Source organism: Polypterus senegalus, chromosome 9 (genome assembly GCF_016835505.1).
Source record: "Polypterus senegalus isolate Bchr_013 chromosome 9, ASM1683550v1, whole genome shotgun sequence".
Taxonomy (NCBI): Eukaryota; Metazoa; Chordata; class Cladistia; order Polypteriformes; family Polypteridae; genus Polypterus; species Polypterus senegalus.
Genome location: NC_053162.1, coordinates 26980010 through 27001421, shown reverse-complemented (window position 1 = coordinate 27001421; position 21412 = coordinate 26980010). Strand labels below are relative to the sequence as shown.

The 21412-nt window shown below is 38.3% G+C and overlaps 1 protein-coding gene across 1 annotated transcript in view; it reads right to left on the bottom strand.

The window, feature by feature from the left end:
* The window catches only part of slc27a4 (solute carrier family 27 member 4), a 68421-nt gene that overhangs the window by 28011 nt on the left and 18998 nt on the right, over nucleotides 1-21412 (bottom strand). Inside the window, exons 3-8 of the mRNA XM_039762763.1 lie at nucleotides 20081-20475; nucleotides 17309-17467; nucleotides 16019-16088; nucleotides 12326-12417; nucleotides 4116-4225; nucleotides 2519-2728 (exon numbers count right to left, since the gene is read on the bottom strand). Of these exons, the coding sequence (XP_039618697.1) occupies nucleotides 2519-2728; nucleotides 4116-4225; nucleotides 12326-12417; nucleotides 16019-16088; nucleotides 17309-17467; nucleotides 20081-20475 (1036 nt within the window). The remainder of the gene's footprint in view (nucleotides 1-2518; nucleotides 2729-4115; nucleotides 4226-12325; nucleotides 12418-16018; nucleotides 16089-17308; nucleotides 17468-20080; nucleotides 20476-21412) is intronic.

The window sequence follows — 21412 nt, the reverse complement described above, 5'->3', positions numbered from 1 at the left end:
TAACCTTGTGGTTTAAATTAAATTGCTTTAGCCACAACATCCCATCATCTCACACTAAGCAGACAGAGGAGTCACTGCCTTACAGCAAACAAAAATCAAAGCTGCCCGGAAGCAGCACCTTCAAATAACCAGATAATACAACATGTGTCTCGTAGCAACCAGATGTGGAAAGTAATTCCAGACAGTTACCAAACAAGAGGAATGGTGCCTCATATTGACCAGACACAAGCAGCAGTGCCTTACTGTATTCGGATACGCAGGCCAGTACGCCCTAGTGAACAGACATACTGTACGTATACACACAATATACAGTGGTGTGAAAAACTATTTGCCCCCTTCCTGATTTCTTATTCTTTTGCATGTTTGTCACACAAAATGTTTCTGATCATCAAACACATTTAACCATTAGTCAAATATAACACAAGTAAACACAAAATGCAGTTTTTAAATGATGGTTTTTATTATTTAGGGAGAAAAAAAATCCAAACCTACATGGCCCTGTGTGAAAAAGTAATTACCCCCTTGTTAAAAAATAACCTAACTGTGGTGTATCACACCTGAGTTCAATTTCCGTAGCCACCCGCAGGCCTGATTACTGCCACACCTGTTTCAATCAAGAAATCACTTAAATAGGAGCTGCCTGACACAGAGAAGTAGACCAAAAGCACCTCAAAAGCTAGACATCATGCCAAGATCCAAAGAAATTCAGGAACAAATGAGAACAGAAGTAATTGAGATCTATCAGTCTGGTAAAGGTTATAAAGCCATTTCTAAAGCTTTGGGACTCCAGCGAACCACCGTGAGAGCCATTATCCACAAATGGCAAAAACATGGAACAGTGGTGAACCTTCCCAGGAGTGGCCGGCCGACCAAAATTACCCCAAGAGCGCAGAGACGACTCATCCGAGAGGTCACAAAAGACCCAGGACAACTTCTAAAGAACTGCAGGCCTCACTTGCCTCAATTAAGGTCAGTGTTCACGACTCCACCATAAGAAAGAGACTGGGCAAAACGGCCTGCATGGCAGATTTCCAAGACGCAAACCACTGTTAAGCATAAAGAACATTAGGGCTCGTCTCAATTTTGCTAAGAAACATCTCAATGATTGCCAAGACTTTTGGGAAAATACCTTGTGGACTGATGAGACAAAAGTTGAACTTTTTGGAAGGCAAATGTCCTGTTACATCTGGCGTAAAAGGAACACAGCATTTCAGAAAAAGAACATCATACCAACAGTAAAATATGGTGGTGGTAGTGTGATGGTCTGGGGATGTTTTGCTGCTTCAGGACCTGGAAGGCTTGCTGTGATAGATGGAACCATGAATTCTACTGTATACCAAAAAATCCTGAAGGAGAATGTCTGGCCATCTGTTCGTCAACTCAAGCTGAAGCGATCTTGGGTGCTGCAACAGGACAATGACCCAAAACACACCAGCAAATCCACCTCTGAATGGCTGAAGAAAAACAAAATGAAGACTTTGGAGTGGCCTAGTCAAAGTCCTGACCAGAATCCAATTGAGATGCTATGGCATGACCTTAAAAAGGCGGTTCATGCTAGAAAACTCTCAAATAAAGCTGAATTACATCAATTCTGCAAAGATGAGTGGGCCAAAATTCCTCCAGAGCGCTGTAAAAGACTCATTGCAAGTTATCGCAAATGCTTGATTACAGTTATTGCTGCTAAGGGTGGCCCAACCAGTTATTAGGTTCAGGGGGCAATTACTTTTTCACACAGGGCCATGTAGGTTTGGATTTTTTCTCCCTAAATAATAAAAACCATCATTTAAAAACTGCATTTTGTGTTTACTTGTGTTATATTTGACTAATGGTTAAATGTGTTTGATGGTCAGAAACATTTTGTGTGACAAACATGCAAAAGAATAAGAAATCAGGAAGGGGGCAAATAGTTTTTCACACCACTGTAGTTGCCTCACACTGCCAGGTATTAGTCACACAAAGGAACTGGTACCACCCAATAAAGAAGGAGACACAGAAACCCCAGGCTTAATTGTGGCCAAGCAGAGGAGTTCATGTTGTCTGTAAATCTGTAACTCACCTTTGGTTGATCTGTGACAGCAGATTCATTTGATACCAGCAGGCATAAGGCCAACATTTTACAACTTAATTTTTACAACTAAATTTGGCTGCGGACTGCCAAACTGATATCTTGCTCAATAAACTGAACTTGCAGCGAATAACCAAACCCCTGAAGTGACTTGCCAGAGATCAGCCACAGTTGGCCGCTGGCAGAGTTTTAACTGCAGGGCAAATTACAGAATGGCTTTAGTTACTTTATTTTCCGCCTAAACAGAACAAGCTACATTCACTCAGCAATACTCAGGCACATGGCAATCAATTCATATACTGTACTTAAATTAACTTGGTATACTGTATATTCACATGTGAATGTCTCAGCCACATTGCTTAAAAAGGAAACGGTAAAGCAAAGAAATATTTATAAATTGGCTCACTAACACCATATTATTATAGTTATTACAGATCTAGCTGTTTCCCTCACCTTGTTGTCAAAGTTTCCCAGGCTGCAGTTACACTCTGTTGCCCCATAGAACTCCGCTATCTGTGGCACATTGAACCGTTTGACAAACTCCTCCCAGATTGAAAGGCGCAGGCCGTTACCCAGTGCCATTCGAACCCAATGCTGTCGCTCAGTCTCCCGTACTGGTTGGTTTAACAGGTAGCGACAGATCTCGCCAATATACTGAACAATCTGCAAAATCAGAGAAGAAACCAATTCATACAAAGCCAGTCTCTGGGAATTAACTCCAATAGCCACAGCCCACATAGTTTATCTGCTTAGGGGTCCTTGTAATTTTTATATTTTTTAATTTTTGAAATATGTTTAAATATTTGTATCACCTGTAAACTTGCTGGGATATGCGTTGAGGTCTTGTAACCCTAAAGTTGGATTAACTTGATTTAAAACATGGAAGGGTTGAAGGATAAACAATGTTTAAGAGCTTTAAGAATGATAGTGACATTGCTTGCTTGCAGTAAGAAGACATGGGTTCACATCTCAGGTGCTCCCTGCGTAATGTTTGCATGATCTCCCCATGGCTTTCCACTGGATACTCCAGTTTCCTCCTAAAGGCATGCATGTTAGGTGGATTGGCTATGCTAAACTGGCCCTAGTGTGTGTGAGAGTGTGTATTTGTTCAGCTTGAAGTCGACTTGTGACCTGCTCAAGTATTCTTCCTTCCTTGCACTTGATGCTTACTGGGATAAGTTCCTGCTTTCCTGTATCCTTGTTCTGGATAAGCAGGTATAGAAGATGGATGCATGGGTAAGATGCTACCAAAAATGAAAATCTATATAATTACCATCCATTTTTCATGTACAAACCAGCTTAATCTAATTATAGGGTCATGAGTAGCTAGAATCCATTCAAGTAGAAAGCAGAAACCCATCCTGGGTGGGATGTCTATCCACACATCCACCCTCATTCACACTGTGTCAGATTAGGGTGGCCAATTAACATTGCATTAACATCTTTGGGATGTAAGAGGTAAGAGGAATGCCACAGTAGCAAGAGAAAAACCCCAAATAGCTGCTTGGGGGCTGGGTGAGAGGGGAGAAATGTCCAAACTGTGCACAGCAACCAGGCCAAAAGTCCACTCAGCCATCAGGCGACTTAAGATAATTAAACTGGCTTGGCTTAATGCGTTTTGCACATTTTAAGCAAACGACTAAATAACTGAAATGTGGATTGTGAAACACGAGTAACATAAAATTTTTGTTTTCTTTTTCTCTGTGGAAATTGTTTACAGCATTTGTCACCATTGGGTTTCATTATATCACAAATGTTTTCCATTCTGCATAAAAATATGATTACATTTTTTCTTTGCCATTACTACAAACTACATGGGGGCAAATAACATATAAAAATACAATTTTTGAGTGGAGCATCCTTTTAATGTAACATTGGAACTGCAGTGTATAACTGAGTAGATGCGCACAACAAGGCCTAAATACACGGTAGCCCACTCAGCCTTTCTGGACTATGAAATCACTCTGAAAATTCTCTATGGCTCCTACATCAAGCTAAGCTGGAAAGTGGCAAAAGCAGAAACCACTGACAACAGTTTAAAGAATCTCACAGTGCACTTGTACTTGATGCAGTCGTCCCAGAAACGAGAGGCAGAGAACTTGCGCTTGATGACCACAGTCATTCCGTGTAGAAGGCATTGACCAATTCCAACAATGTTACCTAAAAATAAACAGAAAAATGTGTCACTAAAATGGCAGTTACAGTACATTCATTTAAGTGATTATCCAAATATAATGAAGATTGTGCTTCTGAAATGGATATCAACAATTAAGAGTGAAAAGCTAAAAACAAAAAATGAATTTTAATTTCAAACAATCATTATTTATTTTTGTAGCGCCATCACAAGGGGAGTTACAATGCACACCATGTAGCGTAATACAATATAACATCTGGGTCCCTGGCTGCTCAAACTCCTCTAATCTGTCCTTAAAGTCGACATTTTACTGCTATCATCACCATTCAGCTGGGGGCCCCTCTCACAGCTACATCTTTTTTCCCTTTTTGTTGTGTAATTAAACATTCTATTTCTATTTACTCTGTTCATACTATAATTCTAAGATATTAATTGTGTAAATGATGACAATGTGGCAATAAACCCAAATCATTTTTCTAGGTAGCTTCTGTAGATCAGCATCACCTTTTGTAGTTCCTTGTATTTCCTTGCATTTTTCACTTGATCTGTGCTAAATGAATGTTTCTGTACTGGTTGTAAATCCTATAAAGTACATTCATTAAATGAAAATAAAGCAGAGGCCTAAACAAAGGATTAAATTAATGTGTACTTAATGCCGTAATAGTGATGTGAAACTTTCTAAACTGCTTGCACCAGTATGTCTTATACTGTTGAATTTTTCTAATGCCAGAGACTAGGACTGAAAAGAGAAAGTAGGAAAGAAGGAATCTGTATCCGCATAAGTAATTGGTGGAAATGACAAGTTATGCATGTACTCATTTGCACACTGTGTGTTATGATTCTAAGGTTTTGCACTCATTTTTAAGAGAATTTTATATTTATATATCTATATATATAGGCCTCTAATCAGGATGCCTCCTGGACGCCTCCCTGGTGAAGTATTCTGGGCACGTCTAACTGGGACGAGGCACCGGGGAAGACCCAAGACACGCTGGAGGGACTATGTCTCCCGGCTGGCCTGGGAAGGCTTCGGGATTCCCCCGGAAGGGCTAGAAGAAGTGGCCGGGGAGAGGGAAGTCTGGGCATCTCTGCTCAAGCTGCTGCCCCCGCGACCCTATCTCGGATAATTGGAAGAGGATGGATGGATGGATGGGTGGATTATATTTATATTTAGATATATATTTTATATTTATATTTACCCTTGTTAGGAAATGTCATTATCATTTTGGTGACATTGACACGTCAAGATTTTGTTGATCATTTCTTCCCCTGTCCACTATCATTTTGTGTTTTTTTGCATGGCCGATGACATTGTTTCTGACAAAGGCTCCTTTTGCTACCTTATGTCATCAAGCTGGCACTATTTAGAATGGTGGCATGCTACAAGCGTCATCCACGTTTTTTGACTCCAAGCAAAAAAATGGCGAGGTGTGTTAGTGAGAGTAAAAGATTTTGTAGTTGGCTTTAGGGCATTCTCGCATTTTCTATTTTGTTTTTTAACTGGTTTTAGGTACTCATTTTGGGAAGTTACTTATTTAATTACTAGCCATGTTACCTGTTGAAGAATACATTAAAAAATATATGATATCTTTTGCCTTACTTGTACTGTCAGTGTTCATCCTACGCTTTTCTTCAGTTTTCCTTGTGTTTCTCAGCCTGTCTTGGCTGGTGCTTCCTCTCTCGATTGTGTTCCCGTAAAGCCTGCTACTCAGAATCTATCATTTTGAGGTGCCCTGTTCATCTCCTACCTGCTTTTGACTACCAACAGTGGTAGCTGGCTCCTCATCACCTGCTGGGAAACATCATTTGTATTCTTGCGAATACTTCCCATGTTTAAAGGCAGGCTCTTAGTGTTCCTCGTATGCCTTTACTTGGTATCCTCATCCGTCTCAAACCTCTTCCCTGGTGCTTCCTGCCTTGACTGCATTTGAATGTGCAACCAAAGCAAAACTGACTAACCAGACCAAAGTCAAACCCGACCAAGCAGAGAGGGAGAGAGTACGGTTTTATTAAATAGTACTGTATATTTTAACTGCTTTTATTTGGACTCAGAACAACTCCTTTAAACAAGTGAAGATCAAATAGCAAAAATAAAAGTATGTTTTAAAAGAAATCCACGAAACTCAGAATTTAGCTTTTATCTGGTGACTATAGAGCCCTGTTTAAAATGGTTCTTTGTACAGGATAAAACAGCAAGTAAAATAAAAATTTTAAGCACAGGCCCTGCACATTCACTTTGGAATTACATTAAGGAATTCTTGTTAAGTTCTAAAAAAAATGCTGAACAAATCTTCATAAGTTAATTATTTAAGAAAATACAGAACATCACTTTCATACAAAGTTATTGGGATTCCTCCCGTCATGTGGTATTACAACCATATTTCATAGCACTCTTTACTCCAACTGGCATTAATGCAAGTTTTTACATTTACATTTATTTGCTTAGAAAAAGCGACTTACAAAAGAGGTAAACATAATCGAGTAACATTAGGCTAGGGCCTGATTTTTCAGCAAGTATAGGAGGACAGCTAACAAAAGCTGATTGCTACAAATGAAAAGATATAATAACTAATGAATTTACAAACATAGATTAATAATCAATAAAAGCAATCAAACTAATTTAACAACAAATCAACCAACAGTATGAAAGATTACAGAGCAAAGTTTTTTTCCCCAATCAATTAGACAGATATTCACCGAACAGGTGGGTTTTCAATTGCTTCTTAAATACACTGAAGGCAGTTAGCAGTTTGGACAGAGGTGGGCAGCTCATTCCACCAACTAGGAAGTACACTGGAAGAGAGTCTGGTTTGAGACTTGACACCACGCAGAGGCGGAATTACCAGACACTGTTCCCTGTCAGACCAGGGTGGACAAGACGGAGTATAAGCACCTCACCAGTGTCTCCATATACTCAGTTGCTATCTATGTGATATATAAGTGCTATAGAAATATTTCTGCCCTAAATGGTTTAAGGGTAGGAAATACCTAATACATGTGACATAGTGACGGGTGGCACAGTGGCGCAGTGGGTAATGCTGCTGCCTTGCAGTTAGGAGACCCAGGTTCGCCTCCCGGGTTCTCCCTGCGTGGAGTTTGCATGTTCTTCCCGTGTCTGCGTGGGTTTCCTCCCACAGTCCAAAGACATGCAGGTTAGGTGCACTGGCGATTATAAATTGTCCCTAGTGTGTGCTTGGTGTGTGTCTGTGTGCATGCCTCGCGGGGGGCTGGTGCCCTGCCTTGTGCCCTTTGTTGGCTGGGATTGGCTCCAGCAGACCCCCGTGACCCTGTAGTTAGGATATAGCGGGTTGGATAATGGATGGATGGATGTGACATAGTGATGCAGGCACTTGATGACATTGCTGACAGGTTGGATCTTTTCCTTGGTACATTTTAAACAATTTTAAACCAATATACAGTAAGATCAATGAACAATTCTTAGTTCAATTATGACATGCTTGGTGCACAGTGTGACTTGAGTTGTATTCATTTTTGATTTCCTGGTGTTTTACCTCAGTTTGTTCCTGACCATATTCTTCTTATCTTACAATTATATTAACTTTGCCTTTGGGCATGTCATTTTCCACCAATTAACTTCCTTTTCACGCCTGGCTGCTTAGGGCAGGACCTAGGGAGGTGTGGCATCTAACCACTGCCAACTGTACCCGAGTAACCTGAGCCAAGAGGTTCGTACAATGAAAAGAGAGCCCACTGCACTCCGCTGAAGTGTGTTGTCCAGGCATTGCCTTGGCCTGCATCCTTTGAAGTTGGGTTCCACTTCTGTCAGTTTTGTTTTCTGGGGTAGAAATTTTGTTTAAAGAATCTGTTTTACCTTTTTACTTTGATTTTGAATTTAGAGTTACTTTTGGCTTTCTTGAATCAATGTGTTAAAATGTATGGCATGAGATTCATATTTAGATTAATAGACTGGAGACTTTGGAAGCTACTATTTAAACTGTAAAATGTTCATTTATTCTGTTCTTTTGGTATTTAGCAAAAGTATCCAAACCTTGATCTATTTCTTTTCTTTCTTACCATTCTTTTATATTTTTTTAATTTCACCTTCCTTTTTGTTGTGATTTATCTATTGACTAACTAATTATTTCTAGCTAAAGCTTTTTTTCTCCATTCATTCTATAGATTCATATTGGTAATTTTATAATTTAAGAAAAAGTCTGCAAAATATTTAACAAATTATTTCTGATTTGATTTATTAATACAAGAGCATAGGTTATGATTGCTAGAAGTTTGATTTAAGGGTTTTGCCTGATTCTTTCAGAGTCATGCGACATTTACTAGTCTCAGATTCAGATATTGTCCAATGTGACGATTAGACTTGCGTAAAAAGCCACCAAACTGTAAGGCTGGCCCTTAATACCCTGATTCCTTTAGATTGTTTTGTGGTCTTTATTATCTACTGAAAGACATTATCTGTTTCAATTCCCCATTTCCAACGTACCCACACAAAACTGGTCTTACATTATTCAATACTCCCCACCCAGAAAACAACTGCTTTTTCACATTTCTAGCAAATTTGCAACCACTGACTGGGAGGACTTTGTGCTGATCAGGCACATTCAGCCTGTCAAAGGGCAGCTTGTGCTTTAATTCTGTAAACTGCCCTCACAGCACAAGGCACCAGTGCAGGGGTGAAGATTGAGCAAAACAGCTTTTGTTTGGTTAGTAAGTATTCCATTCATTCATTTGTGGCAGTACTCAGTTTGTCTTATCAGCAAGTGCAGGAACTTTGTGCAGTGTTTTTAGGAACCAACTGTACTGTATGCCAACTGTGTCTCTGAAGCAAGCAAATTACAGTATAATGGTGTCAGATTTGCAGTTGGGACTGGCTTCTTCAGTTCAGTGTGTCATAGGCTGTGTTACATGAGGATGTTGATTATGAATGAACACATCGACATGTTGAAATGGGCTTTATCAATCTTAATGAGATCAAAAGGATTAAATTAATGGTTAACATTGTTATACATTAGTAAGGCAAAACCTAACATACATTGAGTCCTCATTTAGAAAGACATACTTTTGTTTGGCCAAAAAAAAAAAGATTATACACTAATTGAAAATTAGACACATTTTAGAGAGAAGAAACAAAATGACTGTTAAGGGAAACTGGAGAGCTGTACTGTAGAGTACATTTAGATCAGAAATGTAAAAATATTGACAACAATGAGGGTGTTTCCATGCGCTTTAATAACCCAGTCATTCACAAAAACTTTGCTTCTAAAATGCCACGTAAAACCCTCATTAATGGTTAGATAAACTGGATTATTTAGTCTCTGAGAAACTGAGTTAAAGCATGTTGAAGTTTCTGAGAGTATCCCAGTTATTTGGTCTTGTAAACCCTTAATTGTATTACAGTTAAGGATTTTGAAGTCGACACATGTGCGCTGCACTCCGTTAGCCAGTGCATGGGTTTATTTCACACATGCTTCGAGTAGCCACGGGCAGAAAACACTAAAAACATCCACTAATACATTTTCTGAGGCAAATGCTCAGGCAATCACATTAATTCTTCTCCTGGTTGAAATAATCTATCTCAATATTTCGGAAATTGCTAAATTCATGTTGATGAGCTGAACATCCCAAGCTCAGCAGTACAATCTTGAGAGTAGTGTTAGCAACAACACATTAAAAATAACATGCGTTATATAGTAGGACAATTTCTTTTTAGAATAATGAGTAACTTAATGCACGATTTATTTTATTGAAGTAAAAATACCTGCATTATTATTATCCCAGCAGTACGGGGTGTAAGTTAAGTAGCAAACATACCCATATGCTGTTCCTTTGCAGGGCACAATCACAAAGCCAAGCAGAGAAAAGTTTAATGCATGTAATCCAGTAACAGAAACCTATAAATAACGTGTCAGTTTAGTTTTAATCCGACTATTTGCTATACTGTAGATACGGTGAAACAATGTGACTGGGTGAACAGTGGTCACTGCTCATACTACAAGTCATTGGTGCTCAGGTCGAGGTTGTAAAAAGGGGACAGATGTTATTCCTTTACAGCACTCAAAGGATTGAACATATTTATAAAAACACAAAAAAATGATCACAGGCTTCACGTTTTTTTTTTTTTTTCTGATTCACGGCAGCCATTAATGATGTTTAAATCTTTTTTGCATAGTTAGATGTCCTAGCATTTCTTGAAGCATACTTGCCCATGTAAATGGAGGTTTTTAAGAAGCCAGATTTATGTTATCCCAGTTTTGTGTATGCATGTAAACGCACTGAATGTGTATTTTGTGGTATATGAATACATAGGTTACACTGTATATTATGTGAAACCCTAGCTGGATCAGGGTATGGCACAAAGCATCATGGCTTTGGAAACACTAAATGAACAGGAATGGAAAAAAATGCCTTTATTTTGTTAACAGAGGATATTTAATTCACTAATTATTATGCAGAAGTGTGTCAAAAAATGCACCTACTGCAGTAAGTGTTAATAATGCCTCACTGTGACTGTGACTACTCTTTTTATCTTTAGCTAAGTCAGAGGATTTCTTTCTTTTTTGTATTTCTGGTGTGTATTTGAGGGGAGTTGTTGTGTGATATAATGTTTATTAATGTATTTATTGATCTTTTGTAAAAAGCTAAATATCCCTCTTGGGACACAGAGATAGGTAGTACTTTATCTATCTATGTGTAATATATTGATGCATCTATTTTCAGAACCTACTTATGACAATCAAATAATGGGATTACGTGGAGTATTTCCTAGAAGCATTAGAGCAGATGGAGAAACCAACCCTGAAGTAATTGCTGGTCCATTTTAGAATATGTAACAAAATAACATAAAACAATATACAATATTAGTGAAAAGCCCATTTAGAAAAATGGGTACAATATAACAATGGTAGAATAGGAAGCGAGGGAAAGTAAAAAATAGGAATATAATGTATAATTTATTGTTATATTAGGATTACAGAACATACCATTTCTATTAAATTAACACACATATATGCAAATACATTTTATTGATCTGTTTTCCAAAAAATGTTTTGAATAAATATGGAGTCTCGTCATTAGTTGTAGCCCTTACACCCCTCTTTCCTTGTGCTTCTTGCTATATCTGCTTATTCGACATTCTAGTTCCTCTTTCTTTTTCTTGGTCCGGCCTTTGTTTTTCAACTTTTTTTACATTCTAATTACTTGTCACTTGAAGAAGAATTTATTTTAGGTTGTATTCATTGTTGAGAGGATTAATTTAAAGTGACTATGTTTTAAAAGATATTCTTGGGGAAGTCAGACAACATGAGCAATGTTGACCAATGTGACAAAGGAACACATCTGGGTGTATATATTGTCAGGGATGCCAGGGGCCATGACCCGGCCGGGACGTCATGAGGGACCGGATATGGGTCTGTGCCCACCCTGGATCACGTGGGGGTTGCCTTCCGGGTTGCTTTGGGGGCCACGGGTACAGGGCATGGAAGCTCCACCCTGTAGAGGCCCGTGGTCACCGCCAGGAGGCGCCCCAATGCCTTGGGGACCTGTTACCCCAGCACTTTCACCACAAGAGGAAGTGCTGGGGGAAAGATTTAGGACGGCGCCCGGAGAGCAGCCGGGAGGACAGCCGGCACTTCCGCCACGCTGGGGCGTGGCCAGAGGAGGAATGCCGGGAACACCTGGTGCTCATCCGGGAACCATATAAAAGGGGCCGTCTCCATTCATTCGAACTTGGAGTCGGGAGGTGGAAGGACGAAGCTCAGGAGAGCTGTGGAGGCGGCCCGAAGAAAAGGCATTGTTGCCAGGACTGTGTGTGATTGGGGTCTGAGTGACCAATGGACTGGGGTCTTTGTGACCAGTATTGTAAATAGTCTGTGCAAATAAACGTGTGGTGGTGTTTTAACAACATGTCCGCCTGTCTGTGTCCGGGCCAGGTTCACAATATAAAAATAAATAATTCACATTGTTTTGTATTTATACATATCTGCTGTATATAAAGCTATATACATTGTTTTTTTCAGTAAGCTTTGTAGACTTTTTCTTACAGACTAGCTAAAACCTGAAAAGTTTGCACAGAAAAAGTTACCTTTTAGTAAAAAAAATCTTTTCCCTTTTGAAACGTAATTTGTACAAAGACAATAAAATTCTCTTCTTACCTGCAGAATGGTAAAGAGGTAAGCAGTCATAAAGGATATCATCAGAACGCATCCCAAAACCATAATAGACTAAGGCCGCCATACGATAGTACCTATAATGAAAAGCAAAATACAGATTTGAAAATATAAATTAAATGAAAACAGAGAGCAAATTTTCTTCAGTCATATGTTTCCACCTCCAAAGCATTTCCTAAATATATTCAAGTGATCACAAATGCATGCAGCCGAGAGTAGATTCAGTCAAGTATTGCTGCAAGCACCAAATATAAGTTTAAAGGGACTGCAAGGATGCTGAGAATGCCTCCACCTGGTTGTTTTATGGTGTGATTCTTGAAAACGGAGTCTTTAAAACAGGATATATAGTACAAAGTAACCTATTTGAATATCACCCAGGATGCATGGTGATTTTGGCAAGTTGAACCTTTCCCGCTTTTACAATGTGTCAGTTTAAACGAAGTAAAAGATTTAAGGCTTTTCTTTATGAAAAATATGAAGACTGCAGTGCTCTGTGTTTCTTTTCCAGTACAGTTCGGTGCTGTTTTATTTCTTCTGCTATTCGACACATTAATGCTTCATTAACTCCCTAAATGCAATAACGGCAGAATGCTTAAAGATCAAAGAGACAGTTTCTTCAGCATAGACAATACTTTCCATGTTTGTAGTGATGTTATGAATTTTGCATTAAAAAACATTTCATATCTTAATAAATTAAATAATCTAAATCAACTTTACTCATGACAGGGTTTTGTGTACTTAGATGTGAGATTGTATAATTATAAATATGATTAATTAATATTTGCTCCCTTGAACAATTTGCTTATTCTGGTTCACTTCTACAATTTTTGCAGAGATATTTCAACTTATTTATTAATTTTATTGTTATTATAGCAATGCCATTTTGGGGGAAATCTTCATTTTACTTTTACTGAACACAATACATACAGTATAACTGGTAAGTAGTGGGCTGTTTACTTTTCCTTTTTGAGAAGAGATTTTATTATCGTTAAGTTAAACTTAAGAATGGTCCTAAAGGAGGAAACACTGTGGTTGCTGGTTTTCAGCTCAACCAGTTTTGTAGTCAAATGTCATTTCCTACTTTCAGTGAGAATCCTTTCTTAATTACACCATTTACTATGACTGAGCTGAAAGCTGAATCCGGTGACAAGTTGCCAAATAGCAATTGTGCCACTTCTGGTATTTTCCTTTATCTAAATTATTTTGCAAACTTAGAAATACCCTACTGCTTACTTTATATAATATGTAATAAAAAATAATGTTCATTGCTATCACCTTTTCCTCTGGAATCCAGTTTTTACATTACAAACATGAATGAATGTGTTCCTTTCACAACTTTTAACTGTGTGAATCTGTTACTTTACTTCATTTTTAACTGAATTATTGAATGTTTAATTACCTGACTAGCCCTTGTACTTCATTGAGGCTGATGCTGCCAGAATAGGAACAAACCTCCTATAATCATAAATTGAATTAGGTGGTTTCAGACAACAGAGGGATATAATTTCTTGACCAAGCACAAGCAAACCTTTTCTAAAACAGGCAGAAACATTTAGGGTTATTTGTCCTCATTTTCTTATGATTACTTTCAAAATGATGATCACATCAACTGTACATTACAGATAAAATTTATAGGAAACGAAAACACATAATTCTGGGCACATCGGTTTAGGTAATATAGTTGAATAAACTGGAAAACAAAAAGTAATCATTAAGCACAAAATCTGACATCTTGTTAAGTTGGATTATGCTGTGAAATAAGGAGTTTCTGCTTTGAGGTTAGGATTTCTTGTAAATTGTTCTTGAGCTTTACTGATGCTTTTCTTATGCTATATATTTGTTTTTTCAGTTTATGTTTGTTCTTTAATATACGCATATGAGAGTAAGTCAATAATTATCCCCACTTTTTTGATGATAATTTTTTTGGGTTGGCTCTTCAGCTATCCCTGAGCACATGTGGAAACAACGTGTGTCTGTGGTCACACTGGTAAAGTTTCATCCTTGATCAGTCAGTTTCTCTTGTTGTTGTCTAAGAGTACCCAAGGCCATTCTGCTCTCAGTTTGCACTAAAGAAGAGCAGTAAGCAGTGATTTGCTTTAATGGGTAGAAGGTATACCAAGATATGAAATCCTTAATGGTTTGTCAGAATCTTGGTATGGACTTGCTCAATGTTGTCCATGGTAGTGGGTGTGGACGGATGTGCCGCTCCTTCTTCGTGGTTAACACTTGTCTAACTATTCTTGAACTTCTCAAATCATTCATAAACACCCTGTCCTGGAAAATACTGTCTCCATATTGTGCAAAAGCCTTCTGTGGATTTTGGGCCCTGGTAGACCTTCATCCCATAAAAAGTGGACAACTGCTCAGTGTTCTTATTTGGTGCAAATGGAGAGAGGAGTGGCCATGTTTACTCTTACAAAACAACAAGAGGTTGAATGATTAAGGTCAAATCTTTGCCACTGTGACCCCAGACAAGCCATGTTTCTACAAATGCATGGAAAAACCTGTACAGCCAACCCAAACAAAATTGCAGATAATTATTGACTTATCCGTTACATTTCTTTCTGAACCTGCCCTATTGAAATGATTTCTTTTTGGGCCAAAAAACAAACAAAGCCACCGTGCTTGGAAATGATGATCATTTTTCTGTTTCAAACATTTTTTCAAAATACCTTCTCCTCTTTCAGTTCAGTCTATATGAAATGGTCTTTTTGAAACTAGTTACATCTATTATGTATCGTACACTGGTAATATACCTCTAGCCATTCATCCAATTTTGGACCCATGTACTCCAGCTCAATGTTGTGGGAAGCCACAGCTTATTCCAGCTGCATTGGGTGCATGTTAGAAAGCAGCATTGGATGGAGTGCTAGTCTAACACAGGGCATACTTACATATATTCTGCAGAAACTCATATAGGATAAATTTAAAATGTCCATTCAACCTAATTTTGTATGACTGTGAAGGAGGGATGAAACTTGAGTACCCAAGAAAAACCTTTGTGGAATTGTGGAGAAAGAGAAAATGCCCTTGGACTGTACATGGGCCTGGATTGATCCCAGGACTCTACAACTGTGAAAAAGCAGCACTAATCATTGTATTTTGTTTGAATTTCATTTCTAACCCGCTGAATCCAAACACAGGGTCACGGGCGCTCCGGTTTCCTCCCACAGTCCAAAGACATGCAGGTTAGGTGGATTGGCGATTCTAAATTGGCCCTAGTGTGTGCTTGGTGTGTGGGTGTGTTTGTGTGTGTCCTGTGGTGGATTGGCACCCTGCCCAGGATTGGTTCCTGCCTTGTTTGAATTTTAGTCCTGTTTTATACTATATCAACACACTCCAGGACATTTGTATTTTAAATATTTAAAAAATACCCATAATTGCACCAAATGCATTTAAGTGCTTTTTAATTGAAATTCTTGGAAACAATTCTGATTAGTCTAATTAATACCATAATTCAAGGAAAACTTTAAGTTAGAATAAAAACTTCTGTCTTTCTGTTACACACCTGAATCCTTAAGACTAATGCAACTTGCAAGATATCTACAATAATATCAATTAGTGTGACTAAGCCTTATTGGACTGAAAAGGTTTGGACTCTTATACCACAGTAATGACAATAATTCACATTGTGGAAACATCCCAAAGAGTACACAACGGCATTGTAATGATCCCTACCTGCTGTGTACGACAATTGCAGCCTTTGGCATTCCTGTTGTCCCAGATGTATAAATGTAGAATAAACGGTCTAAAAAGAAATAAATCATAATGTAAAAAACATTCAAGCAATACTAAATTAAAGGGGTTATTAATCTATGTAGCGCAAAAGAAACTGAAACATAAATAAACAATTCCACGTACATTCCTATTAAGAGGATGTGGGTTTATTGCAGCTAACTGGAGAACTGGTGAGAAGAAGTTACAAAATTCCTCATCCACAAGTGCATTACACCAGTTACAGCAGGTCTGATGTAACATTCTGCCTGGTCGTGGGGGGCTGATGTGCTGTTTGAGATCAGATAGATTGTGACTTGCATTTCCCTTATAGCTGAAAAAAAAAATCCCACTCTCTAATTATTAATTCTTCCATCCCTTATATTCAATTAGCACAGTTTTTAATGTATTTGGAGTTCTTCTCTGTATTTTCTCCTTGTTCAAAATAAAACAGCATTTGTCTAGGTGTGAAGGGGTATCAGGAGGGCACTCTCTCTGGTTATAATATTTATGTCTGATTAAACATATTGCATTGTTTTTGTATTTTATTGAATGTTATTTCAACATTATTTTTAGTATATTATAATATTAAACATGTTAACATTTCTAAACTTTTTTGTGGTTGCTAAAGGTCTTGATGCCAGATAATTCTCAAATATGTTTGGAGATGCCCATTCTTTGCGAGTGTAAACAGGACATAGGGTTGATATAATGTGCTGTTTATATGTTTAACAACTTCAGTAGGTGAAAACATTAAAGTGAAATCAAAATAATTACATGAATGATATAGGGTACTATAGAGATCACATGCTTTGCAGCACCTATATAAGATGGTGGCACTTAGCTTCTACCATTTGAGTATTATATTCACAACAAAAATCTTTCTAAGTTTATTGTAGTATTATAACAATAAATAATAAATTGTTTCTTGCGCCTAATATTAACCTCAGTATCCATACTGTACTTATATCATTGTCTTTATTTAGCCAAACCTGTACATCATAGAGAGCAGTGCAGTTTATAAAGAGACAATGTACATATTTAGGTTCACTTTGTGAATTTTTTCATGGTAATGAAAGTGTTGCTGCTTATACTTCTCGACTCCTTTTTACAATACCGCTTTTTATGAGGTTGCTATGGCTGAACTGAAGTATGGAGAAACTTATGAATCACCTTTCTTTTTTGCTTAAGATTATTTTTGCCTCTGTTAAGACTTTCCTCCACAATTCAAAAACATTTGTCCGGCTTGCTCACCTGTGAAACCTCTCTGTGGAATGTTTGGCTGGTGGGAGGCAGATGATTCCAGCAAAGGCTCCAACTGCTCAGTCCCTTCAAGTACCTTCTTTGGGTCCCATTCGCCGCAGCAAAAAAGTTTCACTGCTGTCCCCACAGAAGCCTGCACTTGCTGCATTGCTACAACAAAAAACATATAACAAACTCGTTACAACTCCGTTCTCTGTCACAATGTAGGGAAAAGGATATGTGTAAAGAAAGTTGAGACCAAAAACCATGACCTTTGTATAAGTCTGTGTTCATTTTACACATCAAAGCATTAAATAATATGTCATATAAGAGGTCAGAGAGAATGCGTATTAAACTGTCTGTATTTAGAGGACAGATCTGGCAGTCTTCTGTCCTAGGAGAATAAAGGAATCTAATCTTGGTAAACAAATGAGCGTTACAGCTGAAGGTCTGAGCTTGTTTCATAAAAACAGCACAGTTGCTGCATGTCTTTATCCCTCTGGGACGCAAACTTGGCTCCTGCCTTCCATGTACATACTGAAAAAAACAAGTTAAGCCAAAGGAAAGCTACTTTTCTTCTAGTTAACATTTAGGCTTTTGTCTGCAAGCGCTCATTTTTTAATGGTTCACTACATTTAGACGCAGAGGCAGACAGCAAACTGAGTGTACTGTGTCTCTACCACAGGAACAGCTTAACTTGCACTTGAATCTCTTGAAGTTTCAGATGACAGCGTTCACAGTTCACTTTTTTAGACAATTCTTTTACATAGTTTGCTAAAATTCACAAGTGAGCCTCATCTGAGAGATAAAAAGAAACTTTTAAGAAACTGGGGTTAATATTAGTAAGGCTTTATTATCATGAGATGTTCTTAAGGACATTAAGTTAGGAGTGACTTCCTACTTCTGAGGTCCATATATCAGAACTACAGCAGAGAATCTGCAGATTGGGGGGTGATCTCTGTATCACGGGAAAGCCATAAGTTATTTATATGTCCAGATGGCATGTTCAGAACAAATCAGTAGGGTAGTTTGGGAAGAAACTCTTACTTTTTGTCACCATAAACGGAATCCTTTACTGTCTGACTTTTCCCTTGTTTATCAACAATTGGTTTCAAGTATGGTAATGTAGAAAATGACGGTCTTGATAACTATATTGTCAGAACCGTTCTTCCATTTCCAAAATCACTTATTGCATTACAGAGTTGGGCAGTGCCAGAGCTTTTCCCCCATTGAATTTTTAGCTTATTTCTGAAGCGCTCTTTGATAGTGGTTTTCTGTGAAGGGAACGCTGCAAATAAATCTTAATCCCATTCAACCTATTTATTCACTGTCGGAATGCACACATCTTTGAAGTACGACCAGTCAATTCAGAGGCAAAAGCTGAGTTAGTGTGACAACAAGATTCCTACAGTAGACTATTTAAACAAGAGGCAGTGTGGCACCCTAGCAGCAAAGGCTTTGAACTGTTAGAACAAGGCTGCCAGTTCTGTTCTTACTAGCTGTTTACTGATTGACCCAGAGGAAGGCATTAAGACTGTCATTACCCCAACTATACAAATTTACAAATAGCTGAACCATGCATTTATGAATTATGAATAAGTCAAACAAAAAATTATTAGGAGAAGATCAGGCAACCCCTGAACTTCTTGGTACCACTCTATTACCAACACTAGATAGTCCCACAATGGCTAATAAGTTTCATTATGTTATGTAGCAAACAAAAAGAGCTCAAGTGTTTTTCCATTGCATATAAAGCAAAAAGTACCTACTGCAATAGTATGTCCTCCGTCTGTCTATGCGAATGAAATAATCTTGCTCTCAGTAGACCAATTTAATTGAAATTTGGTACACTTATTCTTCAAAGAAATTTGTCAGGACAGCTCATTTTCATACAAAATGTTTAAAAACAGTGTGCTGCACATATTTTTTAAACATCTAAATCTTCCAGTGAAAATGAATTCATAATTTGTGAATTAATCTATTTTAGAAAAAGAAAATAAAACTTTCTGGCAATTGCAACTGCAAATTAGTTTACTTTCACCTTGAGAGCAGTTAGTTGAATTTGTATATTTCAATTTTCTTCTTGTACTCGTTCAACAGCTGCTGTTGATATTGAAACACCGTGCATACTGAAGCAAGTACATCTCACTGCAGGACACGGGATGAGGCCTGGTCAGATATAGGCAGGGTTATATGATCGACTGTTACCATACAAGGAAGGTACGACATTACATGCAGTAGTAATTATATTGTTTATTCATTTATTACTGTCCTTTAAAGCTCACTCTCTTGCTGCTCTTTGTAACTGAATAAAAGCAACTTAACTAATGTAAAAATATATGAAACTTTGCTCAAGACACTTTATGCTACCGTTACTGAATGTGTAGTCAGTATGCTCATTACCCTGAAAGCAACGTAATGGCTGCATTATCTAAAGGTTATAATAATTCAATAGTTCTCTGACACTACTATTTATCAGCAAAGTGCCACAACGGCCTGCTTTCTATCATGTTCAAACTCCGCCAGGTGCTTCTTAGAAATATGTTATGAAAGCTATGCAGAACAGGTACTCTTCATTATTCTTCCATCATGGAGGGAGGAGAGATAATGAAGTACTTTTGAATTAGGAAATTAAAGAATTTACTTGCAGAATGTGTGTGCACTTAGGAAGCACAGTTATGGCTTGAAATACACCGATGCATTACTATTTCACTGTTTAAAACTCAAATCCTTTTGCAATTAAACACAAAAAGTAGTAAATGATGTATACAAAGCAAATCTTACCTGTCGAAAGTTCACTGCCAAACACCACAGCTTTAGCATTGGAGATGTTCACACAGTGGACTAGGGCATCAAGTCGCAGGTTGAAGTTGATGAGTGCAGCCTCTACTCCAATCTTTGCCATTCCCAGCCACAGTCCAACATACTGATTACAGTTCTCCATGAAGATAGCCACCACATCTCCTTCGTGGAAACCCTCCTTTGAAAGAAGATGTGCCACCCGATTGGAGTATTCATCCAGCTGTTGGAAGGTCCAAGTTTCACCTGTGACATCGAAGATTAAGGCTGGCTTGTTGGGATGTCGTTTCACTATCTCAGCAAAAATCTTGGGCACTGTTCTGCCTTCTCGCAAGCTGCGCTTCACATTATATTTAACCTGGAGGAGGACCCAGGCCGCACTGTGTATAGAAGACAATAGGTTGAGCAAAACCAGTTGGTTACTTCAGATCCTGGTTATTGACTACAGAGACTCATCAGTAAAACAAAATTTCACTTTCAGTTGGACGACAATCTAAACTCAACTATCTGTTTACAGAATTTGTGAATGCTACACATGATGTTAGTCCATCAAATGGACATATCCATACTCATTTATCCTTGACCAGTCACTCTGATATGCACTTTTCTAGCATGTGTGAGGAAAAAAGAAAGATAATCTGAGGAGAACAATTTGGACATAGAGTGAACAGACCTGGGGTGTAAATCAAGCCTGTGTGCCTCTGTGCTGCAACAGTAAGGAAAAATAATAATTCCTATCAACAATAAGAAAGCAGTAGGAAGAAATCCATCCATCCATTTTCCAACCCGCTGAATCTGAACACAGGGTCACGGGGGTCTGCTGGAGCCAATCCCAGCCAACACAAGGCAGGAACCAATCCCGGACAGTGTGCCACTGCAGGACACACACCAAGCACACATTAGGGCCAATTTAGAATCACCAATCCACATGTCTTTGGATTGTGGGAGGAAACCGGAGCGCCTGGAGGAAACCCACACAGACACGGGGAGAACATGCAAACTCCACGCAGGGAGAACCTGGGAAGCGAACCCGGGTCTCCTAACTGCGAGGCAGCAGCACTACCACTGCGCCACCGTGCCGCCCAGTAAGAAGAAATCTTCCTAAAAAATGTATGGTTAATTTTAATAGGAAGGTATGTCCAACAAATGCCCCAATTACGTCATAACAGTTACATTTTTGTTCTTCCTCATATCTACAGTATATACGGCTCACAGATGACACCTTGGATTTCACAGATTTGAATTTCCGGTGTTTATTCCCAAGCAGAATATAACATACAGGTACACAACATCCAGAAATGAATGCAGAAAAGAGTG